The sequence below is a fragment of the Taudactylus pleione genome, unplaced genomic scaffold (assembly GCF_031769625.1).
Source record: "Taudactylus pleione unplaced genomic scaffold, aTauple2 ptg000009l, whole genome shotgun sequence".
In the NCBI taxonomy this organism is placed as follows: Eukaryota; Metazoa; Chordata; class Amphibia; order Anura; family Myobatrachidae; genus Taudactylus; species Taudactylus pleione.
Genome location: NW_028284412.1, coordinates 3694225 through 3718733, shown reverse-complemented (window position 1 = coordinate 3718733; position 24509 = coordinate 3694225). Strand labels below are relative to the sequence as shown.

General features: G+C 40.9%; 2 protein-coding genes across 3 annotated transcripts in view; both read left to right on the top strand.

Moving 5' to 3' along the window:
- The window catches only part of RABGAP1 (RAB GTPase activating protein 1), a 193959-nt gene that overhangs the window by 95642 nt on the left and 73808 nt on the right, over window positions 1-24509 (top strand). For both annotated transcript variants that reach the window (XM_088466930.1, XM_088466924.1), the window contains one exon: window positions 24061-24174. In XM_088466930.1, the coding sequence (XP_088323056.1) occupies window positions 24061-24174 (114 nt within the window). The remainder of the gene's footprint in view (window positions 1-24060; window positions 24175-24509) is intronic.
- On the top strand, window positions 3558-6640 carry LOC148542720 (putative G protein-coupled receptor 21). Its single transcript, XM_088465919.1, has 2 exons — window positions 3558-3623; window positions 4273-6640. The coding sequence occupies exon 2, from the start codon at window positions 4361-4363 to the stop codon at window positions 5630-5632; it is 1272 nt and encodes a 423-aa protein (XP_088322045.1). The 5' UTR covers window positions 3558-3623; window positions 4273-4360; the 3' UTR covers window positions 5633-6640.

Here is a 24509-nt window from a genome sequence, read left to right as displayed (position 1 = left end):
TAAATCTGGTCTCAGCCAATCATCCGGCTTCGACACACAATACTATCAGAACAATTGTGAAACCTGTGGCAGCAATACAGGAAACACGTAGACGCTATTGTGCGAATCGCACTAGCGTCGAGACAGACAATGAAAGAAACAAACTTTTCCCTCCTGCCCCAGGTTCTAGCCAGCGCCCCCAATTTGACAGCAAAATTGTGTATTTTTGTTTGTAGCCCCCTAGGGGTGCATATTAAATGCGGCATATGCACATGTTTGATCATGAGCATTGCTGGCTTCGTCCACAATTGAATTGACCCCCGAGTATGTATAAGAAGGTTAAGGGTTTTAACAGCCTATACATTACCAGCCATTAGTTATAGCTTCAATCAGAGTATTGCAAAAACAGCTATTTCCAAAATGTATTCTCATATTTTTTAAATCCGCTTCACAACATCTCGACTGTTGTATCACTTATCATAACTTTGTGTTATATGTAATCATTCCCAAGATAAAGTAATTATTTAAATAGTTTTTTATGAATGATATATAAATATACACCACTGAAAACTAATTTTTATATTCTATTCAATATTTTTACTGTGCAATAATCTGTGTCCTAGTTGTGACCCCCTTATAAACAAGATGGAAGTAAATAAACTATGTACAAAAGTACAATATACAGGTGTGTCCTCATACATCTAGCCTCCTTGCGCATTAAACAGCCCTTCTAGTCGCGACATGATGTGACTCTGTAGCACCGAGCATCTTTTCGTGCAACTTTTTCCCTTCAAATGCATCTTATTCGCACAGCGAGCAGCTTCTGCTGATTAAAATGATATGCAGCATGCATAGGTTCTGTGTGCAACTGCGGGTGTATCTGCATGCGAAACGCTATGTTATTGTCACAGCCGCTGACACGAACAGCATTTTGCATGTCAGATACACCCGCAGTCAGAATGTAACCATGCCGTATATTGTTTTAATCAGCAGAAGCTGCTTGCGCGTACTCTTCACTGTGTGAATAAGACTCATTTGAAGGGAAAAAGTCGTACAAAACTACGCTCAGCACTACCGATTCATGCCACGTCATGGCGCGACTAGAAGGGCTGTTTAATGCGCATAGAGGCTAGATGTACAGAGTCACACAGCGCTCTCGCATTATATGTAACGCAACTTGTAGCGCACGGAGGATAGAAGTATGTGGACACATCTGTAAAATGTAAACGCACATTTCTACAGGCCTCATGCAAGGGTCCAGATACTTTTCAGAATGTAGGTTAGCTAGGTGCCTCAAAATGTTCCTAGTGGAGGTAACCTTTTATCTATTGCCAGCTACATTTTGACAGTAAAGTCTTTGTTAGTCTTGTCCCACTTTTCAGCCCCACACAACTGATAACCTCTGTAAACATGGGACGATCCTTTGGTGGCCAAATAAGATGAGATCTCGCCTTTCTGTGATCGACAAGCCTATTGCCCTGCAGCGATATTGGATGTTTATTTGGCGCCACTAGCCTCAACATCATAGCGTGAGACCGACTTAACAATCCATACTGCTTCGTGTCTACTTGTTCTTTAGCTAGATCTTCAGCTACAGTACATAGGGACCATCACATCAGTCTATTATCAGGCTGTCATTGATTTGCATACTAGCACCATCTTTGTCAAGTAATTGCAGAGCATCAATAGACCTCTCGTCTATCTGTATTTTTTGTCTGTAGTTGCTAATGACCAGTTTGTAGTAAAATTGATCCAGCCTCAGTGAAAGGGAAGGTAGAAAACCCATGTAAGAGTAATATATACTAGTGTATTTGTGCTGGTTGTTGGTGATTAGCAGGTTTTCACTGCTGCTTTACCGGTAAATTGACTGTATAGTAATTCGCAAAGACTATAGAGAAGAAAACAAATACCAGTCGCCTAGCAGGGGTAGCCAACCTCTGTCCTCGTGAGCTACCAACAGTTCACGTTTTCCAGACCACCTAGCAGGTGCACAGGTGTATTCATTACTAATGCTGGACATACACTATACAATTATGTGTCGGATATCTGTCCAATCTGGATGGTTGGAATGAAAACCTGGTAATGTACAGGAGGAAATGAGTCGATCATATGGTCTTAAACACTGGAAAATGGACAAAAAACAATTGTTCAAATTGGTTAAATTTGTGTGTTTTTAACCAATTTGTCTTAACGACCATTTGTGCCTGTTTTCCAGTGTTTGTGAGCAAATGGACGATTGTCATTTGCTCCCATACATTACCAGATTTTCATTTCAACCAGCCAGATTGGACAGATATCTGACAGATAATTGTATAGTGTATGCCCAGCATAACTTGCACATTTGAAAAGATCCACAGGTGGAGCTAATTAGATCAATTGTGATTCTGTGAGGAGACCTACAAAACATGCACCGTTGGTAGCTCTTGAGGACCAGGGTTGGCTACCACTGCCTTAGAGCAGCGGCTCCCAATCTTTTTTTTTTTTTTAAACACAGCACCCTAGATTATCAGCATTTTTTCCACGCCACTCCTGGGCCAAAAGTTTGTTGTTGAGAAATTCCACAAAAATTAAATGAAGTAAATTGTGCTTATGTCACCCTAAGGCTCAGTTATGTGGTGGTTGACAGGGCTTCTATTTGTCCAAATTTTTTGATGGGCAAAACCAGTGCTAATTTGCTGCCAATCACACTGACTAAAAATAATTTTATTTGGTACTGGGCCACCAACCCCTGGCACCTCTACAAGTGCCCTGAGGCACCCAGTTTGGGAACCACTGCCTTAGAGCATAGCATAAGGCAGGGGTCTTCAACCTTGGCCCTCCAGCTGCTGTGGAACTACACATCCCAGCATGCACTGCCATAGTTTTAGCATGCTATTATATCAAAAAGGTGGCTGCGCATGCTGGGATGTGTAGTTCCACATAAACTGGAGGGCCAAGGTTGAAGACCCCTGGCATACGGACTTCTTGTTTGGTGTATTGGAAATGAGTTTCAAAAATAGCAGTAATGTCAATGTTTCCTCCCTGACAAAAATAATGACAACCTTTTTAAAAAGTTTCCTTTTTGGCAAATCAAATTATAAAATCAATTTTAAACAGCCAGGCTAGAATGGGCCTATAAGATGCAGTTTATATTTCTGTAGCTTCTGGCAACCTATTTGTCTTGCTTATGTGAAGGATTTTCTAGGTCTGTGTAAAATGATGTCCCATTTAAATCCCCAAACCTTGAGGCCTGAGTTAAAATAATCCCAGATTATGATATTTACTTGGGTCTGGGCAGCCATCATTTGTGTTGTCTATAAATGAGATTTGAGAACTGACTATCAGCTTGATAAATAACACATCTGGTCAGGTCACGGTGCTCTGATTGTTTAAATATTTCTTTCTACATCTTTTAGTTGTAATATTGAAGATGTAGAGTGAAAGCGCGCTGAATGTGCTTTCTCTGAGCATACCATCCCTGTGTCAGGGTAGTGTAGTGCAGTCTGGGATCCTTGCTGATCTTGGCAGTGTAGGAGAGGGAGGAGGAGAGGAGGGTTTGCAGAGGACCACACTCACAAAGGCATTTTCTCCATTCTGCAGCAAAGTGAGCTGCAGTCCTCCTGCGGGACTCCTACCAAAACCCTGTGATTCAAGTATATACTCAGGTAAATAATCTTGGAGATGATTTGAACAATTTTCTTTCATTTTGCTGTCTAAAAGTAATTTTAGGATTGGCTAACTTAAATTTCACAGACTGAAAATATTGTAAATGAATTAGCTGGGAAATGTAGGCAGCATACATGGATATTAAATGGGATTCCTGCTTTGTTCTGTGTTCTATTTTATTGGTAACATGTACATAGAGGATCAGGTGCCCTTTATGCTGTGTCCTAGAACAGAGCTGCAGCAGATAACAGCGCAGGGCTGCAGATGCACAGAGTAGAGGTGTTAGATGTCACTGGGTGAATACAGACTGCATGTCTTGCATTGAATGACAGTCTGTTAGCTTTAATCTAAACAAATAATGTAAGACTATCTGTAATAGAGCTGCTGTTTGCAGTAAAGAATCTGCACTATGAGAGACTTTTGGGCTGCTAAGAAATGTAAAGTTAATTGTCGAAAGATTGTGGATCAGCTTTGTCTAAATTGTAACCTGAAAGGTCACCGATGGTATCTATGGGCTCTTTGGCAGGGGTGTTAGTTACGGTGATTAAGATTTAACCATGGAAGCCCTGGGATGCAGCAACTGTTATATATGAGGATGCAGTTATCGGCTGGATACTGTACAAACATTGTCACATTCTCTCCTCTCAGCTGCTCTGATGTCTAGTACGGAAGTGTAATGATGGAGTGGGATTGCCTCGGATAGAGGACAGAGAACCCACATGACCCCAGCTTCCTGATGACGGCACCTTTTTGTCCCAAGCTCCTTTCCAGAGCTTTTTCTCCTCTTTTTCTAACATGGCAGGAGATTGGCACAGTATTCTCCATTGCTGAAGTTAAAGGGAGTCCACATCGCAGGCACAGCACAGCTGGAGTTTTAGCAAGAGAAGCTCCGGGGTTTGCAGGAGGACGCAGGAGATGCAGGAATGATTCTGGTATCTTTGGAGATCTAAAGATGAACTCTTCCTTGGATGGAATTAACAAAAGCAGCGATCCATTCTGTCTTTTGGGCATGGGATCTCATGAAGCTTTGTCCGTTTGCCTTCTGGAAGTGGGAATCATCATCTTCCTGACTGTTTTAATCATCTCGGGCAATTTGATAGTCATTTTTGTCTTCCATTGTGCTCCCCTGCTCAACCACCACACCACCAGTTACTTCATTCAGACGATGGCCTATGCTGACCTCCTGGTTGGGGTTAGCTGCTTGGTACCTTCCTTTTCTTTGTTGCATCACACTGTCCTGCTGCCAGAGCACATTGTGTGCAAGATGTTTGTGTATGTAGTGTCTGTTCTGAAGAGCGTCTCCATGACCTCTTTAGCCTGTATCAGCATCGACCGGTACATAGCAATAACGAAACCACTCACATACAATACATTAGTCACGGCATGTCGTCTACGCTTCTGCATTTTATTGCTCTGGATATATTCGTGTGCTATATTTTTACCTTCATTTCTAGGCTGGGGAAAGCCGGGCTACCATGGAGATGTATTTCAGCCATGTGCTGATTTATGGCATACCAGTCCCTACTTCACTTCTTTTATTGTGATAATGCTTTATGCTCCAGCAGCAACTACTGTTTGTTTCACATACTTCAACATTTTTCGCATCTGCCAGCAGCACACTAAAGAGATCAATGACAGGCGCGTGCGATTCAGCTCGACAGAGAGTGAGCCAGCACAGGGACAACCTAGCCCAGAGAAGCGCTATGCAACTGTCCTCTTTCGCATTACCAGTGTGTTCTACATTCTTTGGTTGCCCTACATTATCTACTTCCTACTGGAGAGTTCCAAAGTCTACTCAAACCATGCTGCTTCCTTTCTCACAACCTGGTTAGCCATCAGCAACAGTTTCTGCAACTGCGTCATCTACAGCATGTCCAACAGTGTTTTTCAAAAAGGTTTGAAGCGCCTCTCTGGGGCCATTTGTGCTTCTTGTTCCAGACAAGGGGAAAGTCATCATGATGTACCTGGTACTACCCATAAAAGACCAACCGATGATTGCAACCCCTAAATATCCCAAACCATGTGATATCCCTGCAGATGTACACCGATACTAAACAACTTTACTACCAATTACTACATAATGATGTTGGGATTACTATATTAAAGGGGCATTGGAACAGTATTGACTATGACAAATCGATCTAGTGCTTCAGTCCCATTGTGGACCTAACCTGTAGCTGCAATATTTTGTATAATTATGTTACTTGAGCTCGTGGCTCTTGTAGTTTGTGGTTATCTGACGTCATTTCCACTGTATTAGAGCATCACATACGTTTTGCTGTACGGATCTATTCATATTCTGGTTTGTCCTCTACCTGTTTAGCACTCTAGAAGCTGCAGCTGAGATATATTGCTGCTTTTTGGATCTGTCCCCTGCCAGTAAAAATTTTACTGTTGTGTGGTCTGTGTACAGCCCTCCCCCTCACCCCTACGTCTCTAAACGGTGCCACCGAAAGGAGCAAAATATTTGGAACCCGCTCGATCTGGACTTATCTGTTAGCTTAATGGATTACGCTTTCTGTAACATAAACTTGATAGAGCCATGGGTGTACTTTAAACAAACATTATGCCTTTCAACTTTAAAAGCTAATCTGTGATAGACATATCCTGTCTGTTTATATTGTTACACATGTGGTTAATTTGGTTACAGCCAATTTAATGCAATATTTTTCTAAATGGGGGAAAAAATATATATATTATTGATATTTAAAAAGCTGTTGACCACTGGAATTTTGTGTGTGTAATTTAAAGATTTTCTGCTTTATCTTTGTAATAGTGTATTAGAGCAGTTTAATATAATTATTTCTACCCTTTAAAGGAGACTAAAGCAACCTGTGACACTTCAGCAGTTGCTATGCAATTCCCTGACTAACGCGTTACTCAACAACATGCTGGGAGTTGCAGTTCAGCAACAGCCGGAAGATTACAAGCTGCCTAAGCCCTACGATTAAGCTTCTCATGAAAGTTTTGCCTTGCAAGTCCAAAACTGTTAAAGTTGTGATGTCCATACAAAATTAATGTTCTGTTTCGATCTGAAATCAGTAAATTATGCAAAGAAAAAATAGAAATATTCTCTGAGGCTTTCATTGTATCCTCGTTTGTGCAACAGTCTGAGCAAAATGGCCGCTGTGCGTCCAGTCTTCATTATTAAGACCTGAGATTGTAATGTTTCTTCTTGAAAAGCAAAGTCATAGAAAACAAATTGTTAGTTTAGTGTGGAATGTCCTACTGGACATTACTGTTACAAGCTTGCTTCAATTTCCCATGGAATCCTAAAAGCACATGGAGATGTTTGGCAGCTATCCCTCTGCTCAGAATTTAACTTTGAGAAGTTTCTATATAAGGAAGAAGTCCCTTGATTCCCAGAGTAGCAGAATCATTGTAGAACAGAAACTTACTAGTACTGATCCACTAAGAGCATTAGACTGTGCACCTGCTTGAATGGCCTCCATCAGCTTTGTAGAGCAAGTAGTACAAGAGGGTGACGTTTGTCAGTCTACTAGTCAGAAGTGAGGGTGTGTTTGCATAGGAATAAATACACGCCTGTGTTCAACATTTGTTCTACTTTTAATGTAAGAAATCCAGAGCAGTTTAACATTTGCTGTGGCGCCCAGGCAGTGGGCTGACCTTGAGTGCAAGAAAAAAATAATGATCAATTGGTGACCATGATAGACACTATAATAAAATTGTAAGTGATGCTAGGTAGGTGAGCCATTTATACAGCAAGTGCTGGTGTACGTAATATAACGTACCATGTAACTGTAACCACGTAACTTTTTAAGTGTTCCAGGCGTGTTAACATGAGGTGGATATGTCCTCTATTACTGGCAATGGATTTAAAAAACAAAAAAAAAACACTTAGTACATATCTTGCACCCATTGTGAATGAGTACTCTCTAACTGTATAAACCCCGGCCTCCACAGTTATCACCATTGTGCAGCCATTGCCCAGCAGCAAAATAGGGTAAAGGGAGCAGGAAATGAACCGAAACCAGTTTGTCTTCTGCCCCCACAGAGTGCTACCCTAGCTATGTGTGCAGAAACTACAATACATTTGTTTAAATCAATGCGAAAAATAACTTTTAGGACTGTATAAAAGCTATTGCTGCCAATGATTAGAAGGTTTGACACTGAAAGGGAAACACCCTGCCGAGCTGTCTGTTTCTTCTCATTTTATTGTGGTATTTGTCTGAGAACCGTAGTTTTTACATTTTTATTATGCCCACAAGGGACGGTTTTCCATACACATCAATAACGCAATACATAACCGGAGTATAGTGTCATAACTTTGGCACGATGCACTACCTAAGAATGGAGGCCCTCCGTTTTTCTCATGAAAACCACGCAATAAGGTTTTATCCCAAATTAGTTGAGCTTCACTTTAACTTCTTATTAACCGGAGGTGATTTATCCTAAAAGCCAGAGCAGTAGTCTTGCCTTTTTATGAAACATTGTTATACTGGAATAATCCTTTTATTCTGCGAACTACTGATGCAAAATGTAGTATTATTTGTGACCGCTAAAGTTTCCTTTAGTAGCATAATTTATCTTTTTTAAATAAGTGTAGCATAGGTAAAGGCAATCAGATCAAATGCTGAGTTTTTTGTTTTCCATGTAGCGGTACATACCCCACTTAACATTTCATATGAGGTTAGAGAGGGCTTGGCAATAAGATGCCCTCCAGCTGCTGTTGAAATACATTCTTGGCATGCCCTGATATCAAAACTGGCAGGGCATGCTGGGATGTGTGGTCCCACAATAGCTGGGTAGCTGCTTATTGCCCACTAATTCTTAGACAATTGTTGGTCCTTTAGCCATGTGTTCAGATTTCATTATTTTTTGTTTTAAGTCTTTTTATTTTTTTTTATTTTTTTTATTGTATATTTTTTCTTATTATACAGAGAAACATTGAAGAGTCAGAACTGACTCTGCCGTTTCTCTCTGTACACACCAGGATGTGTTTAACTCTCTTGTACCCTCTGTGTAAAGTACAACGGGAATCTGTACAACCAAACACTGTATATGCTGTGTGAGAGGTTTGTATTTTCTGATGGCATCTTCATGTAAAATACGTTTAGATTACATTTGAAAATCTACATTATAGCTTTCAGAAAAGTCTTTGCAGATGCCCTTATACCATGTCAGTAATGTAAGACCTATATAATCATATCTACTTCACTACCCGAGATTGCTCTGAAGACATTTTTACATGGCTGAGAGCAGTGCCGTTTTCTCATTTGTATAAAGCAATCTGCATTTTATGTGTAGTGACATTTCACTATTGCAATCCAGAGTACTACAATAGCATAGAAGGGCGCTCTCTTGGGATCTTCTGATGAGAGGAAAGGTTAGTTTCTCCTGTCACATGTGATTCCACTTTGTAAATGCTTTTAATTTTATTTCGGGTCATATTTTCTATTGTAAGAATTGCAGATTATGGTATGGAAGCATCCCTGGCATTCATTTATTTTGTTTTTGCCTGCATCTTCCAATCATCCATGGTTGCCAAGCCACTGGAGCTGTGGAAAGTTTGGACACGCATAGCCCAAATTGCGCCGATTGAGTTGTTCGTTTACTTAAGAGCGCACGGTGAAATTTCTGGTGTCTTCAATCAAAAATTTAACTATAAACACATTATCGATTGAAAGCATTACATCTGTACTGGAAAAGAGAGAGAACCTCATACTGTCCTAGTCTCCTAGACAATACATTTAAAAACAAACCTGTGTTGATGCTGACTCTTGTGTTGACACTACTGTCTGTTTTTTTATGTTTAAACTTTTATTAGAAGTTCTAAGAAAAGCATACATATAATATATACATATCTCCTCAGAGAGCTATTCAACAGCAATAAAACAACAATGTTACACAGAATTTCTAAGATGATTAATACCACTTTCAGACAGAAAAATCCCTAAAACCTGGGTTTTTCCCATATCTTTCAACCCGGGAAGGACCTGGGAATTTGCTCCTAACCGCACATAATTCCTGGGAAATTCCCGGGTCGACCCCTTTCACACAGAACACAATAACTGCAATATACAGTGTGCCATAATAAATGGACTGCTTTTATGGCACACAGAGATGAGGTCATGAAAAGTGCAGCCCGTGCACCGCCAACTCAGCCAATAAGCGCTGCTTACTATGCCCGGAGTAGAAAAACCCGGGTCGGCACCTTTCAGACAGCTGCTAACCCGTGTAAGACCCAGGAAAAACCCAGGTAAATACCTGGGTCGAAGTACCGGGAGTTAGGTCCTGTGTTGACACTTTCAGACAGAAAAAAAACCTGGGTCGACCCGGCAAGAGCCGGAAAATTACCGGGTTCTTTTCTCTGCCTGAAAGGGGTATAAGAAACCTATATATAAAAGAAACATCCTGCAACACTAATCTATGAATACAGGTCATGATAGGTTTCAGTATCTCAATGCTGTAATGAACACATTATACATAGACTGGCATGGCTTATTAAAATGTTGACTTTATACCTTTGATGTAAGTTAAAAGACATTTTTAAGAAGCTTCTTTTGGTATAGGGGGTTAGTGTGTGTATGTATGTATGTGTGTGTGTGCGTGTATATATATATATATATATATATATATATATATACACACACATATATATCCCAAATATTATAGTGTTTCCTAACTAATCTATCTTTATTGTCATTGGAATCTACTTGATCCATATAAAGAAGTATGCAATTGTATTATTAATCCAGTGAGAGAGGATTGCCTTTTTCGATGCCTCTGTTACCATACATAAGCAATAAGTTCCTTTTGCCGATAGACAGTCTATCTGTATACTATGTAAAGATACAGTACCACAGTGCCCTGCTGTTTTCTTTCTGTACTTGTCGGATGATACATTTGAGTGCCGCCATCCCTTATTGCCAGATTGGTTTTTGCTCTTGCATCAAACACTGGAATTGCAGACATGACAAAATACATATAAATCGTTTTAAATAGCTTTTTTTTCTCAATCATTTAAATTTACCATTAATTGCAATAGGTTCCGAGCATTTGCTCCACCACGTAGAAATATGTAGGCCATTAAAATGAAGGGGAATGAGCAATCACATAAATGTTAAATTAATCAGGCCTTATGCCCCCACTAAATTCCTCAACTTGTGCCAGCGCTTGACAGACGGAGCTGGTTTCAACTAAAGCAGAGCATAAGTGCTAGGGCGGAAGCCAGTTCCATTCTAGATCTGTTACCATGTGCTAATATGTTAAAAAGAAGCATCCAAAGCAGAAGAGTTGCTCTGTCCTCTGGCCTTTAAGTGCCAGGGCAATAAAGATGATTGATCACTGTATAGTGGGAAAGGTACCATAGAAAAAGTATTAGTAAAATAATTGGAAACTTTCATTGAAATATGCTCCTTCAAATGTACTCAACCATAATTAATAATTAAAAACATTTCTTATGTTCTCCAATGGGATCTTCATGTGTATTTTTAGTTCATGGAAAAGGTGAAGAAATGTATCGGTTACAAAACACCACGATTGTTAGTCCAAAAGATGGAGCCAGTTGTAGGGAGAAAGCCCTGAGCTAAGCACTTTGCACACTTAGAGGCAGATTTACTATCAAAGTGGCTTTGAGCAATGGATTTCATAGGGCAATAGTAAATAATGCTGTATCAGCGTGGTTTAACATTAATGGCCGTATTCAATTGGCGGCGAAAAGATCTCGCCGGTGACATAATTTCGCCATGCGAGGACTTTTCTCCGTATTCAATTTGAAACACTTTCCACCGCTGAGAAAAGTCTGCGCCTTGTAACCAGTGGAAAAGATTTTCCTGTGAATGGAGGTGGAAAAGAGTGCAGAATTGGGGGTTTGGGGTGCAAAGTTGCGGGAACACCCCTGCAGCCTCGGGCCAGTCCCCCAAAGGTAAACTGTCAAAAAAAGTGAATAAAATACTTCATAACACCCCAAAAAAGTACTTTTGTTTTGGGGACGAAAAACACCAAAGTTGGGGGACAACCTTTAAAACTAGCGAAATTGACTCCAGGGCGTCCCCCAAGTATGCCCAACCTGTCTTTTTGATTGCAGGTGCTTGCTGAAGGTGTGTTCTTTAGGATTTTTAAAAGCGCACTTTAGCGATTTTTAAACATGCTTACACTCATTTTCATGTACCCCAAATTTGCTGGGACTACTAATTTTTCTCCAAACAAACTGGTAATTACTATTCTTCACCACTTGTGCAAAGACACTAAATAGCACCAATTGAGAGCATTAAAGCACCCCAAATACCTTCAGCAGGGCTATTCTGGAGTATCCATAGTGATCCCCCATGTCAGTGCATCTTTAGGGGGGTGTCAGGCTGATTTCCCCAAATCTGACAGTACTTTTTGCCGGGACCCTTTCTCGTGTCCTTTGCAATTGAATAGGGTGAATCGCAGTGACAAGCGTGATACTTTTCCGGAAGCAAAACTGGCGATGACAGCGAAAACTCCGGGATGTGAAAAGTCCGGGACTTTTCACCGGCAATTGAATATGGCCCTAAATACTATTGCCACTTTAAAAAAAAACCATCGAAGCCGCCAATCGTTTTGTAGGCCCAGTGTTTAGTAAATCTGCCCCTTGATTTTAGATAATGTATTTTTGTGTTTGAGTTTCACTACAACGATCTCCTCCGTGTTGATTACTTTTGAATCCAGAGACCAATGTTGTTGTGCTTTTGTGAATATACATATCCTCCTTTCTGGAGATTGTACTTAACCTACCTTACGTTTAATCAGTTATGTGATGGCTGTTTCATTAATTAAGCAAAGTTGTCTAACAAATACATCATGCAGCATAAATGCTGACTGTCTATTTTGTGTTGAATAGATAAGGTGTAAGGAGTCAGATAGGGAGGTGCTGAAGATAGTAAAAGGACAGTGCAACAGTAAAGGTTGTTTAGACACACACAGACTTATTTTTATGTTTTTTAACTTGGTCGACTTGTTCTATAGTGCTAAACATCGAGAATAAAGCTGCCCATACGCTGAACAATGATCGTTAAGATCAGCCCAACAAGTGATTGTTCTGAATGATTATAGTTCAGTGTATGTGGGCGAGAAAGAACTGGGCAAACACTGTGTGCAATGGTTGTGCAATGTTGGTGCATTTCTATCCTTCCTAGGTGTACTGAGCCCTAGTGCCATTAACACCCGTGTAGCACTGTGTACGTCGTGGAAATAGGTGTAAAAGATCCTACAATTACCAGAATGGTCAGATGCACAACACTGCTGCCATGGCATACTGACAATTGGACAAGCACAAGTGACAGCTTGCCCTGGCACCAGATACTGCTGACACCTTTAATGCACCAGGTAAAGATGCAAATAAAAACAAAAAAATATAAAGAAGCACTTTAAACAGATGAAAAGGTTAGGATCCAAAAGTTAATCGAATATTGGATTAAAGACGCCAGCCCCAAAAATAAAATTGTGAATGGACCCTTGGAGCCCTTGCAGTAATAAAATTTGTACAGCCAGAATGATTTCCCTATACTTAAACTGGTGCATTTCCACGGTCCTGACGTCTATTGAAGTTTTTATTTTTTTTATTTTAATGTGACTAAACTTGTCTGTTTTTGTTTAAATATTTTTTCCTGCTATACATTTCAGGATCCAGCATGGCCGGGTACCTAAGACGGCTGCCAGGGCATTCTTAAACTTTTGACAGCCACCAGCGGTAGCTTGCCCTGACACCTAGGCCTGCTTGCCATTGTAGTGTGCCATTTTTCTTTATATATATATATATAAAGAAAAATTATTGAAAATGTTTATAACACAGGAGGTGGATATTGCTTTGTTACCATCTCTTGCTGCCCACCCTATTTTCTCTTTTTAAAAACAATAATCTAATGAATGTATGGGGAGGGGGTCGTGGGTGTGTCCCATCCCCATCCCCGCAGCTGCCGCTGTGTTTGTACGGGCAGTCTGCAGACATATCTGTCCATCGGCTGCGCAGCACAGCCAATGCGATAGGCCTGTGAATGACGTCGTTCAGACATATCGCTGTTACACACTTGCCGACGGGCAGCAGATATATTGGCCGATCAATTGATCGCCCAATATATCGGTCAGTGTGTACCCAGCTTTACAGCCATGATCTAGCGGTAAGACTGGGGGGTATATTTACTAATGTGTGGGTTTCTTAGAAGTGGAGAATGTTGTCCATAGCAACCAATCAGAAACTACTTAACGTGTATCTAGCACCTCAGAGAAGAGCTAGCATCTGATTAGTAGATATGGGCAACATCTCCACATCAAAAACATGCAATTTAGTAAATATACCCCCAGGTCTACTGTCACTTAAGGGTGTCATGATGTCATCAGAGGCCTGGGCCAGTGTTGGGTATACATAACTATATCATTATAGCTGTATTAGCAACAAATTAGTAAAGCAAATGTTTAGGGTCAGACTATATTTCTGAGCAGCAAAACACCAGCAATCAGTTGGAATGCAGCTTTTATTAGACCGAGTGATGAAGTCATTAAAAGTGGAGATCTGTTTATTTTCTTAACAGATACTAATTTATTTGCTTCATTCCACATTCTTGAAAAATTATGCTGAGGTCAAAATGTGCTCCCCATGTTAGATGAAGCTGGTAATCTTCTGTGTTATATGTCCTTTGCAGCAAGGATAGGTCAGGGGCGCTGCCTTTCCCCAGAATTCTAAGTATTTATTTTTGTATCTAATTAACATTCCACAATGCAATGAAAATGTTGACCACACTGTTTTTATCTGCTCTTTATACGTGATTCTTATAGTATTGCCAAAGAACACTCAAGAAAACTTGCCTGTGGGGCAACATCAGCCTTAAAAGGGAAGAAATATCTGAGGAAGCCAGTTTCACAGGGGACTTATATTTTTAGAAACAAACTACAACACTGTATGGATAAACAAATGTGTTCTGTATACCAGCACGCTGCCCCTAACGGGAGACACTGACCATTCCCCCAAAACCGTGTATTTATGAGAGACCATTCTGTAGGATTCCTAACAATCGTGTGCAAGTTAATTGTTAAATTTGGAGATATGAGACTGAGAAATAGAAATGTCTGTAATAAGGACAAAACGTGGAAGTGGAACTATTTTTGACCAGGGCTAAATTTAATGTTCTAGACGTTATGTTTTATGCCAGACAGAAGGGGTATGGCTACTAAATACAGTGTACAGCATTAATTTGGGTGGTGTTTACCAGACTTACTAATTGTATTACCACTAAGGATGTCCAAGTGTGTTGTGTTTTCTTCTCTAGGGAATAATAAATGACCAGAGGCTTATTAACAATAGTTGATTCTTTGTGCGTGTTATAATTTTCCCATCTGTTGGTATTAACATTAAAGGTGTGCTTTAGCGAGATTATATCAAGGGCTACAATTTAGAGCACACTGTGATTATCAGTCTCGACAAAGGGTTTTTGTGAAAAATATATTTAATAACCTGCTGTACTTACTTAGTATACATGATGATATACAGCGGATGTTGGAAGCCTTAAGATACAGGGCTGCAGGCTGAATGATTTTATTTAGGTCCCGGACAATGAGGTGACTTTCTAACTTCCTTAGTTTATAGTAGGGCACATGGCATTCCTTATAGTATACAAGCTTTTCTGATGTATACAGAAGGTCCCATTTATTCAGATGATATTTACAGGATATTATACATCAAGAGCACTGAAGCAGTATACAATGTATTGCACGGGCAGATGAGCCTAAAATACATGCAGATTTGGGTGCCAATGGTCTTACACGGTGTGGCTCCTTATGCTGCTGACTAGGTTTTCCAGCCTCCACTGTTGGGACAGTGTGAAATCACATCCTATATGCTCAGATGAAAATGTCCAAACAGCATATATTTGGTATTCCCCGCCCCCCCCCCCATACGTGAGGGTGTGTAACTTGTTTCCACATTTTGCCATTCCTATACAAGTGCAGCCCATGTCATCACTTGAGAAATATGCAAAAAAAAATAATCTTTACTTTATCATTGGATGACCTATCTGGCACATCGTCTAGTGCAGGGGTTAGCCAACCTCTGTCCTCGAGAGCTACCAACAGTTCACGTTTTCCAGATCACCTAGCTGGTGCACAGGTGTATTCATTACTCACTACCACATTTGAAAAGATCCACAGGTGAAACTAATTATTTCACTTGTGATTCTGTGAGGAGACCTGAAAAATATGCACTGTTGGTAGCTCACGAGGACCAGGATTGCTGCCCCTGGTCTAATGTGTACCCTCAATGTCACTGATATGCACGCTCCCGCATATAGTAAGCAACATCGCCCGTCGTACCTGCATGCAGGTCCGACAGGCGACATAGTCAGCGAGGCTCCCATTCTCGCGCTATTGCTCCCGGCATCGGCAAGTGTGTATGCACTTGCTGATGCCGGGACACATAGTTAACGAGGTCACTAGACATTGTCTAGTGTGTACCGGCCTTTAGACATATCAGGGGTATAAGCCTTATACTAAGCCTTGGAGGGAGATAAAGTAGAAACCAATCAGCTCCTAACTAATTTTTCAAACACTGCCTGTAAAGTGACAGGAGCTGATTGGCTGGTACTTTCTTTCTCCAAAGCTTAGTACATAGACACTTTAGTTGTCTTGCTTTTACCAGCATTCATAATAGTTTGAATGTTATGTTTTCTCATTATGTTGTATTAAGCAGCAATGATTAGGTATTGATTGTAGTCACCTGGCATTGTGGCCTGCAGGAGGGGTATATTTCTGCAGGGTGCTGGTTTACTGCAGGATGAGTATTAATAATTGGTGTCAGCTCATGCAAAGTGCTGGTTGGCATTAAGCATAAGATGGTTAATATGTTCTTGTGACCCAGAGGGTTTTTATTTCTGTGACGCTTGCTGAATGGGTGCTCAATATTAAAACCCTTGTGATGTTTGTTCTCTGATCCCGCTCAGCGTCACTTTTCTTTTAAGTGAAATCTTTTTTGCTATGGGAACTGAAGTGTGTAATGAGGAGCCTGCTTCTCATGGTTCCTTCAAGATCGGTTTGTTGCTTTCCCTATCTTCCTGCCATTCTGAGCCTGCGTTTACACAGGGCGTGTGCTCTGAAGGGTTTCCTACGGTTCCCACTATCCTTCAAGCTTGAGAAATGGCCCAGGGAGCCGGTTCTCACAGAAAGGTATAAAAATAGGCGGAGGTTAGCTGATGCCCATGGCACAGGCCACACTGTGGGCCAAGCTTATAAAAACATGCTCTTTGTTTAAGTCATTTCTGTGTTGTTATCGCTTCCTCAAGATAGAATGAAATGGAAGGGACCTCATGTGAGACTCCTGGCAGTCATTCCCTAGAGCCTGCTTTAGTAACACTGTATGGTACATCTGATGTGATGAGACAATCATATTACTTCATACATATGTATATAAGGGCTAGTCTGTGCTCTGGTTTATCATACAAATCAATCCTTATTCCATGCCAAATTACACGGTCCTATCAACTGTTCTATTTAATAAGAATATGTAATGCTTGCTTCCAAATAATCCCACTATTTATGTGGCTTTTCAAACGCATCATAAATACATTTCTTCTGTTTTCAGTATTCACTCTCTTTAAATAATCACTTTTATATGTATCTTAACTTTTTATGTATATTATTACTAGCTGTTTCTCTGGTGCTGCCTGGAGGGGGTATCTATCCCTCTCATCCTCCCACTTGCTCCATTTTCTCCTCTCCATTTCACTACTCTTTCTTTACCCCTCCCGTCTGGCGCTCTTTCCCTTCCTCGCTCTCCTGCCCTTCTGTTTCTCGGTATTCCTCCACCCCACTCCTTCTCGCTCTTATTTTTAGACTGTAGCAGCTTCTACCCCCGTGGGCCCATGTTTTTTTACATTGGTTGTTGCGCCGACCAGACACTAGCTTGCAGAAAATGCCGTGCAAGTCAACACATTCACCCGCACTCGTGCCCCGCAGACCTAACCTGCACACGTCTGGATTAATCTGTTTTTGAAGTTTACTGATGACCATTTGGTATTTGTTCAGCGAAGGGGGAGCGGGTTGGCGGAATGTGTGGAATTTATTTTTTCTTTAAGAACTCAATGGGAGGAACACACCATTGAATTTAGACCCAAAGGGCCTGATTCAGATTTGGGAATAGAGTAAGACATAGCAAGTAACTGTGAACCTGGACAAAACATGTTGCAATGCAAGGGGTGCAAAAAATGTGTGTGTATATATATATATCATATTTTATTTTTTTTGTGGTGCAAAAACTGACTGCTTTTGCATTTAGCCCACAAATGCTGGACATCTTTATTTTTACACTGCAATTTCGAATTCAGCTTGGACACCCCTCTCAAATCTAAAGGCCCCTACACACTAGGGATGTGGCGGCTCGGATAGGTTCAAGTTTGCACGCCGAGTTTTTATTTTTCCCTCCAAAAATCGGGTCTGAGAGGCAAAACGTCATCTTTCATGGACAAACCTCATCATTCCTGGACAAAAGTCCATGGAAGATGTTTGTCCATGAAAGATGACGTTTTGCCTCTTTCTGATACCGGATTTTTGGAGGGAAAAATCCGAACTCTGCGTGCAAACCCAAACCTATCCGAGCCTGCACATCCCTACTACACACTAGACGATATTTTGAACGATTCGGCCGATTCCGACGCATCAGAACGACAAATCGTCAAGTGTGTACACACTATGCTCGCTCCTACGGCGTCGTTCATCGCATATTCAGATCTTTTGTACATGCAGGAAGGTCTGTCAATCTCGTTAACGATTCCCCTTAGATCGTGCAGTGTGTACGCTCTACCGAACGATCAGGCGATATGGTTACATTATATAGTTAATTATCTAACCACCAAACGATGCAAGATATAGCCTTTGGTCGTTTGTTGCATTGCAGTGTATATCCACTAGATCGTTTGCCTGGAAGTTCAAGGGAAAAAGTTTTACAATATTATTAAAGAGATGTAGTTGGCATCCTAACTGTCAGGATGCTGGCGTTATTAAATATTGCTATTTTAGTATGATGGCAAACATCACACCTTGTATAGATGAAAATATATAATTATTTATCTAGTGTTGGATGAATATAGTTTTTTTTATTTTTTCTCCAAAATATGTATATATTTATGGCATGTATTACAATTTTTATTTTATGTAACCTGCAGGGAACAAAAGTAGGATTGTAGGTTTTCTTTTTACCCAGACTTTAGTATGCATCCCTTATTTCCAGCACAAATAGATTAAGCACAGACTGGAACCAGTAGTAAATGATGTGTCATGTGCCACAATTCTGACATCGGATCCGCTGATGCTGACAGTCGGGAGAGGTTGGCGTGTTCCTGATTTGGATCTGTCTTGCACTCTTCAGTGTCTACCTTAGGACAATGAAATTCCTGGTAACCTCTGTGAAAAGGCACATTATGTCCTGTGTTGACTGCAGACATAGGGCCTGATTCAGAGCCGGACGCAATTAGCGCTCGCTCGTCCAGAAAAAAGGGGTGGCTGTTCAAATGAACCGTTCGCTCTTTGCGGTCTGTTCACGCCTCTAGGTCTGAACGAGCGAACAAAACTTGTGGTCATTTTTAGGAAAAATACGCCCTCTGGCCGCTCGCATCCTACGTCATGTCCGCTACTTATTAGATTAATCGAGTACATCGACCAGCGTATGAACTGCTCGCTATTCTTGTGGTTGTTTTTTGCTACCACAATCTTGCGAGCAGTTCTGGCTATAAAATAACCCAGTGACGTGGTCAGTGATGCTGCTGTATTAATTATGCACACCCTTAAAACGCCCGTTTTGACCTTTAAGCACGCCTGCATTCGGATCTCCACTCCCCGTTTTCAAGCACCTTCCCCTGTTACCACCCACATACGCCTCCTCCTGTCACTCAAAATAGCAGGCATTCGGCCGCACTGACTGGTTTGCACATGCGTATAACGATCCGTACGCATGCGCAGTTGGGCAAACATCGCTCGGAGCTAACGAGCGGCCGCTTACGATCGGCTCTCAATCAGGCCCATAGGCAGCTCTTCTAAGGGCAAAGAGTTGAGTCTGCATGCTGTATGCAGTGGTTCAGTGGCTAGCCGGATTCTAACAATGCAGGCTGATTTCCGCTGCCGTCTTTGAGCAAATTGAAGATAAATGTGTTATATAAATTTTAGTTTGCTTTCTCTTTGGTTACTGTAAACCATGATTTGAGCTCTCTGGGTTTTGAGCTGTAATGCTGCATACACACGGGACGATCAATATCGCTGAATGATCTCCCTTGAATTTCCCGGTGTGTTAGATGAATATCATTCATCCACACACCAAAAATATCACCAACGACCATTCCCTACTGCAGGCACTGATATCGTCCAGGTTGGCCTGCATGCATGGATGGTTAATGATATCGTTATTGTCCATGTGGAAACACGCATCGTTGGTCGATTGTTGGTGGTATAAAAATGAACGAGAGAACGATTTAACGATGAACTATATCGTTTATATCGCTCATGAAAGTTGAATCGTGTGTACGCAGCATAACTCTATTGATGAGCAGCCAGCAAAGTACACTAAGATTTTTAACTGGACTCTGGAGAGTTTGAAAGCGCCTTAACACGTATTTAAAAATGTTAACACTGGCTTATATGATTTCTAAACTTGGGATATGTTTACATGAGTCCTATACTGTGATTTATGTTTATCTGATGAATTGTTATGGGGCTTATCCATTAGCAGATGTATTTCTGAGCAATGAAAGACAAAAGATACCCCTTAAAAATTCCACTGGCTGCGCTGAACGATATCTCTCATGTACATGACAGATTTTGGCAAACGATGAACGATATCGCATGACATCATTCAGGGAGTGGATTTTTTTCTCTGCAGTGCTCAATCTGCTGCTAATATCTTTTGTCGTATTCCGTATATAAACTGCACGATATTGCTAATATCGTACAGCCAGGGCCGTAGCTAGGGTAGTGCTGCCGGTGCCATCGCACAGGGCACCACAGGTCAGGGGGCGCTGTTTGGGCCTGTCAAATCTCTGTTTCTTATCATTCTTGCTTGTTGCTTCCTCTTATTTCATCCCCAGCATCTCCTGGCCTCTCCTATCTCTTCCCTGGCTCTTCCCCATGAGGCCATTCTCCTTTTTTGGGTGCATTATGTCCCTTTGAAAAATGAGGGGGGCGCCAATGCTCTTTCTGGCACAGTGCACCAAAAAGTCTAGTTACGGCTCTGCGTACAGTTATATGCGATAATTGACCAACATGTTGGAGAGATCTGTCATCGTTCAGGGCCTATCCATTAGCAGATATAATGAACAATATATCGTTCAATCGTTCATTTTATCTGCTAATGGATAGGCCCCTTTACATGTAACTGGCAACACTTTTATAGTGTTGCTTTACCAAACTGGATGTAATCCGTTTGCCTAAAACCAGCTACTGTAAATCATACCGTACACTATGTCATACCCAGAACTGCTGTTCTCACTATTTATAAACCACAATGGGAGAAGTTACAGATGGAGAAAGCCATGTGCCTACAGGTTTTGTAATTGAATACAAAATTAAATCGGCATCTTAAGTGGCCTCATATGTGTTTATTTCCACTTTCATCATATTATTTTTAAAAATAGAAAACTGAATTTATTTTTAATTTTTTTTCCTGGATAACTCCATTGAACATACAGATGTGTCCATATACAACTTACTTCCTTGCTTGTTAAACAGCCCTTCTAGTTGCGCCATGCTGTGGTGTGACTCCGTATCGCTGGTCATCTTTTTGTGCGACTTTTTACCTTAAATTTGCCTTTTTCGCAGAGCAAATAGGATGCACAAGCCGCTTCTGCTGATTAAAATGATATGCAGCATGCCTATATTCTGTGTGCGGCTCCCGGTGTATCTGCATGTGAAATGCTGCCTTAGTGTCACAGCCACTGATACTGCAACATAGCATGTTGCATGCAGATACTCCCGCAGTCGCACACAGAATATAGGCATGCTGCATATCATTTTAATCAGCAGAAGCGGCTCGCACATCATATTTTCATCGCTTTGCAAGTAAGACACATTTGAAAGTAAAAAGTTGTAAGAACAGATGCTCGGTGCTACCGAGTCCCACAACGTTCATGCCTTATGTTTAACATGAGTTGTAGCACATGGAGGTAACATGTATGTTGACACATCTGTAACACATGTGAATAATAGTGATTTGTAGTGGTAACTAATCTGGAAACAATCCATTTCCACACTGACTTACCATTGGAAGGTACTCTTCTATGAATCTCGACTACATTTTATTTTTGAACCCTTTGGAGGCAAAAGTATTAAAATTATTTATGTAGAAAACATTGCTAGCTGTAATAATGGAATTGGATTGAAAAGTTCAAATCCTGACTGTGGAAGCGAAACAGGAGGAGATCCCGACTGGGGCTAGTAAGTATCCTAATCCTCCCTGGGGGGTGCCTAACCTTAAGTCCCCCTAGCCTAAGCCCCCCCCTGCTTCTAACTGCTAAGACACCCCAGGCTTTGCATTCCGGTGTCTGTTTAAGATAGACATTGGTATTTCGATGCCTATCTTAAGTCCCGTGTTGGGCTTTAGGATTTAGACAGACTGTATCCTGGCCGCTGGTCTAATAACTACATCTTGTAATGAGTTGGGTATGATATCCCGGCTGTCAGGATGCCGCTAGTCAGAATACCGGCAGCGGCATCCTAACACCCATAGCAGTGAATGGTAAGTAATTTTCTAACCCCTACCCTAACCCACCCTTCCCGGTGCCTAACCCTCCCTAGTGCCTAAACCGAACACCCCCTCCTCATTGCCTAAACTTAACCTCCCCCCGTAGTGCCTAACCTAGCCTCCCTCTCCCTGCACCCTAATACTAACCCTCCCTTCCCGGTGCCTAACCCTAACCTGACTAGCTAACGCAACCCTCCCCCTGCACCCCGATACTTACCTTCCGAATGCTGACCGTCTGCATACTGGTGCCGGGATGCCGACTACATCCTGTAACTGGGCTATGGCTGGGCATTATCACATAGGTGAAGTGTTAAGTGGGCATGTAGATGGGAATGCGGCTATTCAGGGGTGAGCACATGCAGAGAGCTGATTGCAGACTGATCTCTTGCACCAAGGATAGGGCTGGTGTAATTGTGCACTGATGGTGATGATGGATGAGGGTCAGTGTAGCTGTGTAGATGTGCTCACCTCTGAGTACAAGTTGTGTATGTATGTATATGTGTGTGTATATATATATATATGTGTGTGTATGTGTATATATATATATATACATACATACATACATACATACATACATACATACATACATAGTCAGGTCCATAAATATTGGGACATTGACAGAATTTTCATATTTTGTACTCTATTCACCTCCACAATGGCTTTGAAATTAAACAAACAAGATGTGATTTAACTGCAGACTTTCAGATTTAATTTGAGGGTAATTACATCCAAATCAGGTGAACGGTGTAGGTATTACAACGGTTTCAATATGTGCCTCCCACTTTTTAAGGAGCCAAAAGTAATGGGACAAACTAAACAATCCTAAATCTAACTTTCACTTTTTAATACTTTGTTGCAAATCCTTTTCAGGCAATTACAGCCTGAAGTCTGGAACGCATAGACATCACCAGACGCTGGGTTTCATCCCTGGTGATGATCTGCCAGGCCTCTACTGCAAATGTCTTCAGTTCCTGCTTGTTCTTGGGGCATTTTCCCTTCAGTAATGGGACAAACTAAACCTAAATCTAACTTTCACTTTTTAATACTTTGTTGCAAATCCTTTGCAGACAATTACAGTCTGGAAAGCATAGCTTAAAGCTGCATACACACACAACGATTTAGTTAATGAACGATTTTAGTAAACGATTTTCTACCTTGAAAAAATGAACTAAAATCGTTTACTAAAGTTGTTCATTTACTATGTTCATTTAAATGTAATGAACGATTTTATGAACTACAAATGATTTTTGCATATTAACTTAATGAAAATCGTTGAGTTGACAAGTCTGACTGAACTACAAACTACAAACGTGAACGCGCATGAACAATAATCGTTCATCGTTTGACTCATAAAGTGAACGATTTTTTCAAACGATTATCGTTAAACGATATCGTTTAACGATAATTATTCAAAAAATCCTTGTGTGTGTATGCACCTTAACACTTCTTATTTTGAAAGCATTCATGCTTTGCAGCATTTCTTCCACACCTGCATAAATCTTTTGCACACTATTATCATTCTTTTTAAAAATTATATACAGTAAACACTTCACCACATATAGATAGACCGCTGGATTAGTCTAGACCAAATAGTTGCTCAAAATGAGCTTTAAAAATGTCTACGCTTTGGAAAAACTGAGTAGGACAACCATGGCTTCATGCTACGTTCTCCATAAACCTGTCTAATAAGCTTAGAGCATTACACAGTAAAAATGATAAACTTTTTTTTTCTTTTTCAGGAGTCTCCGCAGGACAGTGCCATCACACGTGACATCAACAGAACGTTTCCGGCTCATGACTACTTTAAAGACACTGGTGGAGACGGTCAGGACTCCCTTTATAAAATCTGCAAGGTATGTCAGTCATCACTGAAATGTAATCTGACCGTATATTTCTTCAACTTTTTTTCCACCTCTACAATAGTGCATAATATATATAACCCAAATGTAATGTCCGTAATCACCCACCATGTCCTATGTTTTTTTTTTTTGTTTTTTTTTGTGTCTTATTCACAGTAGGTACAATCACTTGCTGTTTATTTTTCACAGGACTACACTAAAGGTTTCTGCTGGAGAACCAGTGTGGTACTTGGGGAGGTGGGCTGTGTTATACAGAGCAGTAGTTACATTCATTAGCCAAGGCAGCTACTTTCAGTGCTATAGGTTTACTTCTTGTTCTGGTATCAAGA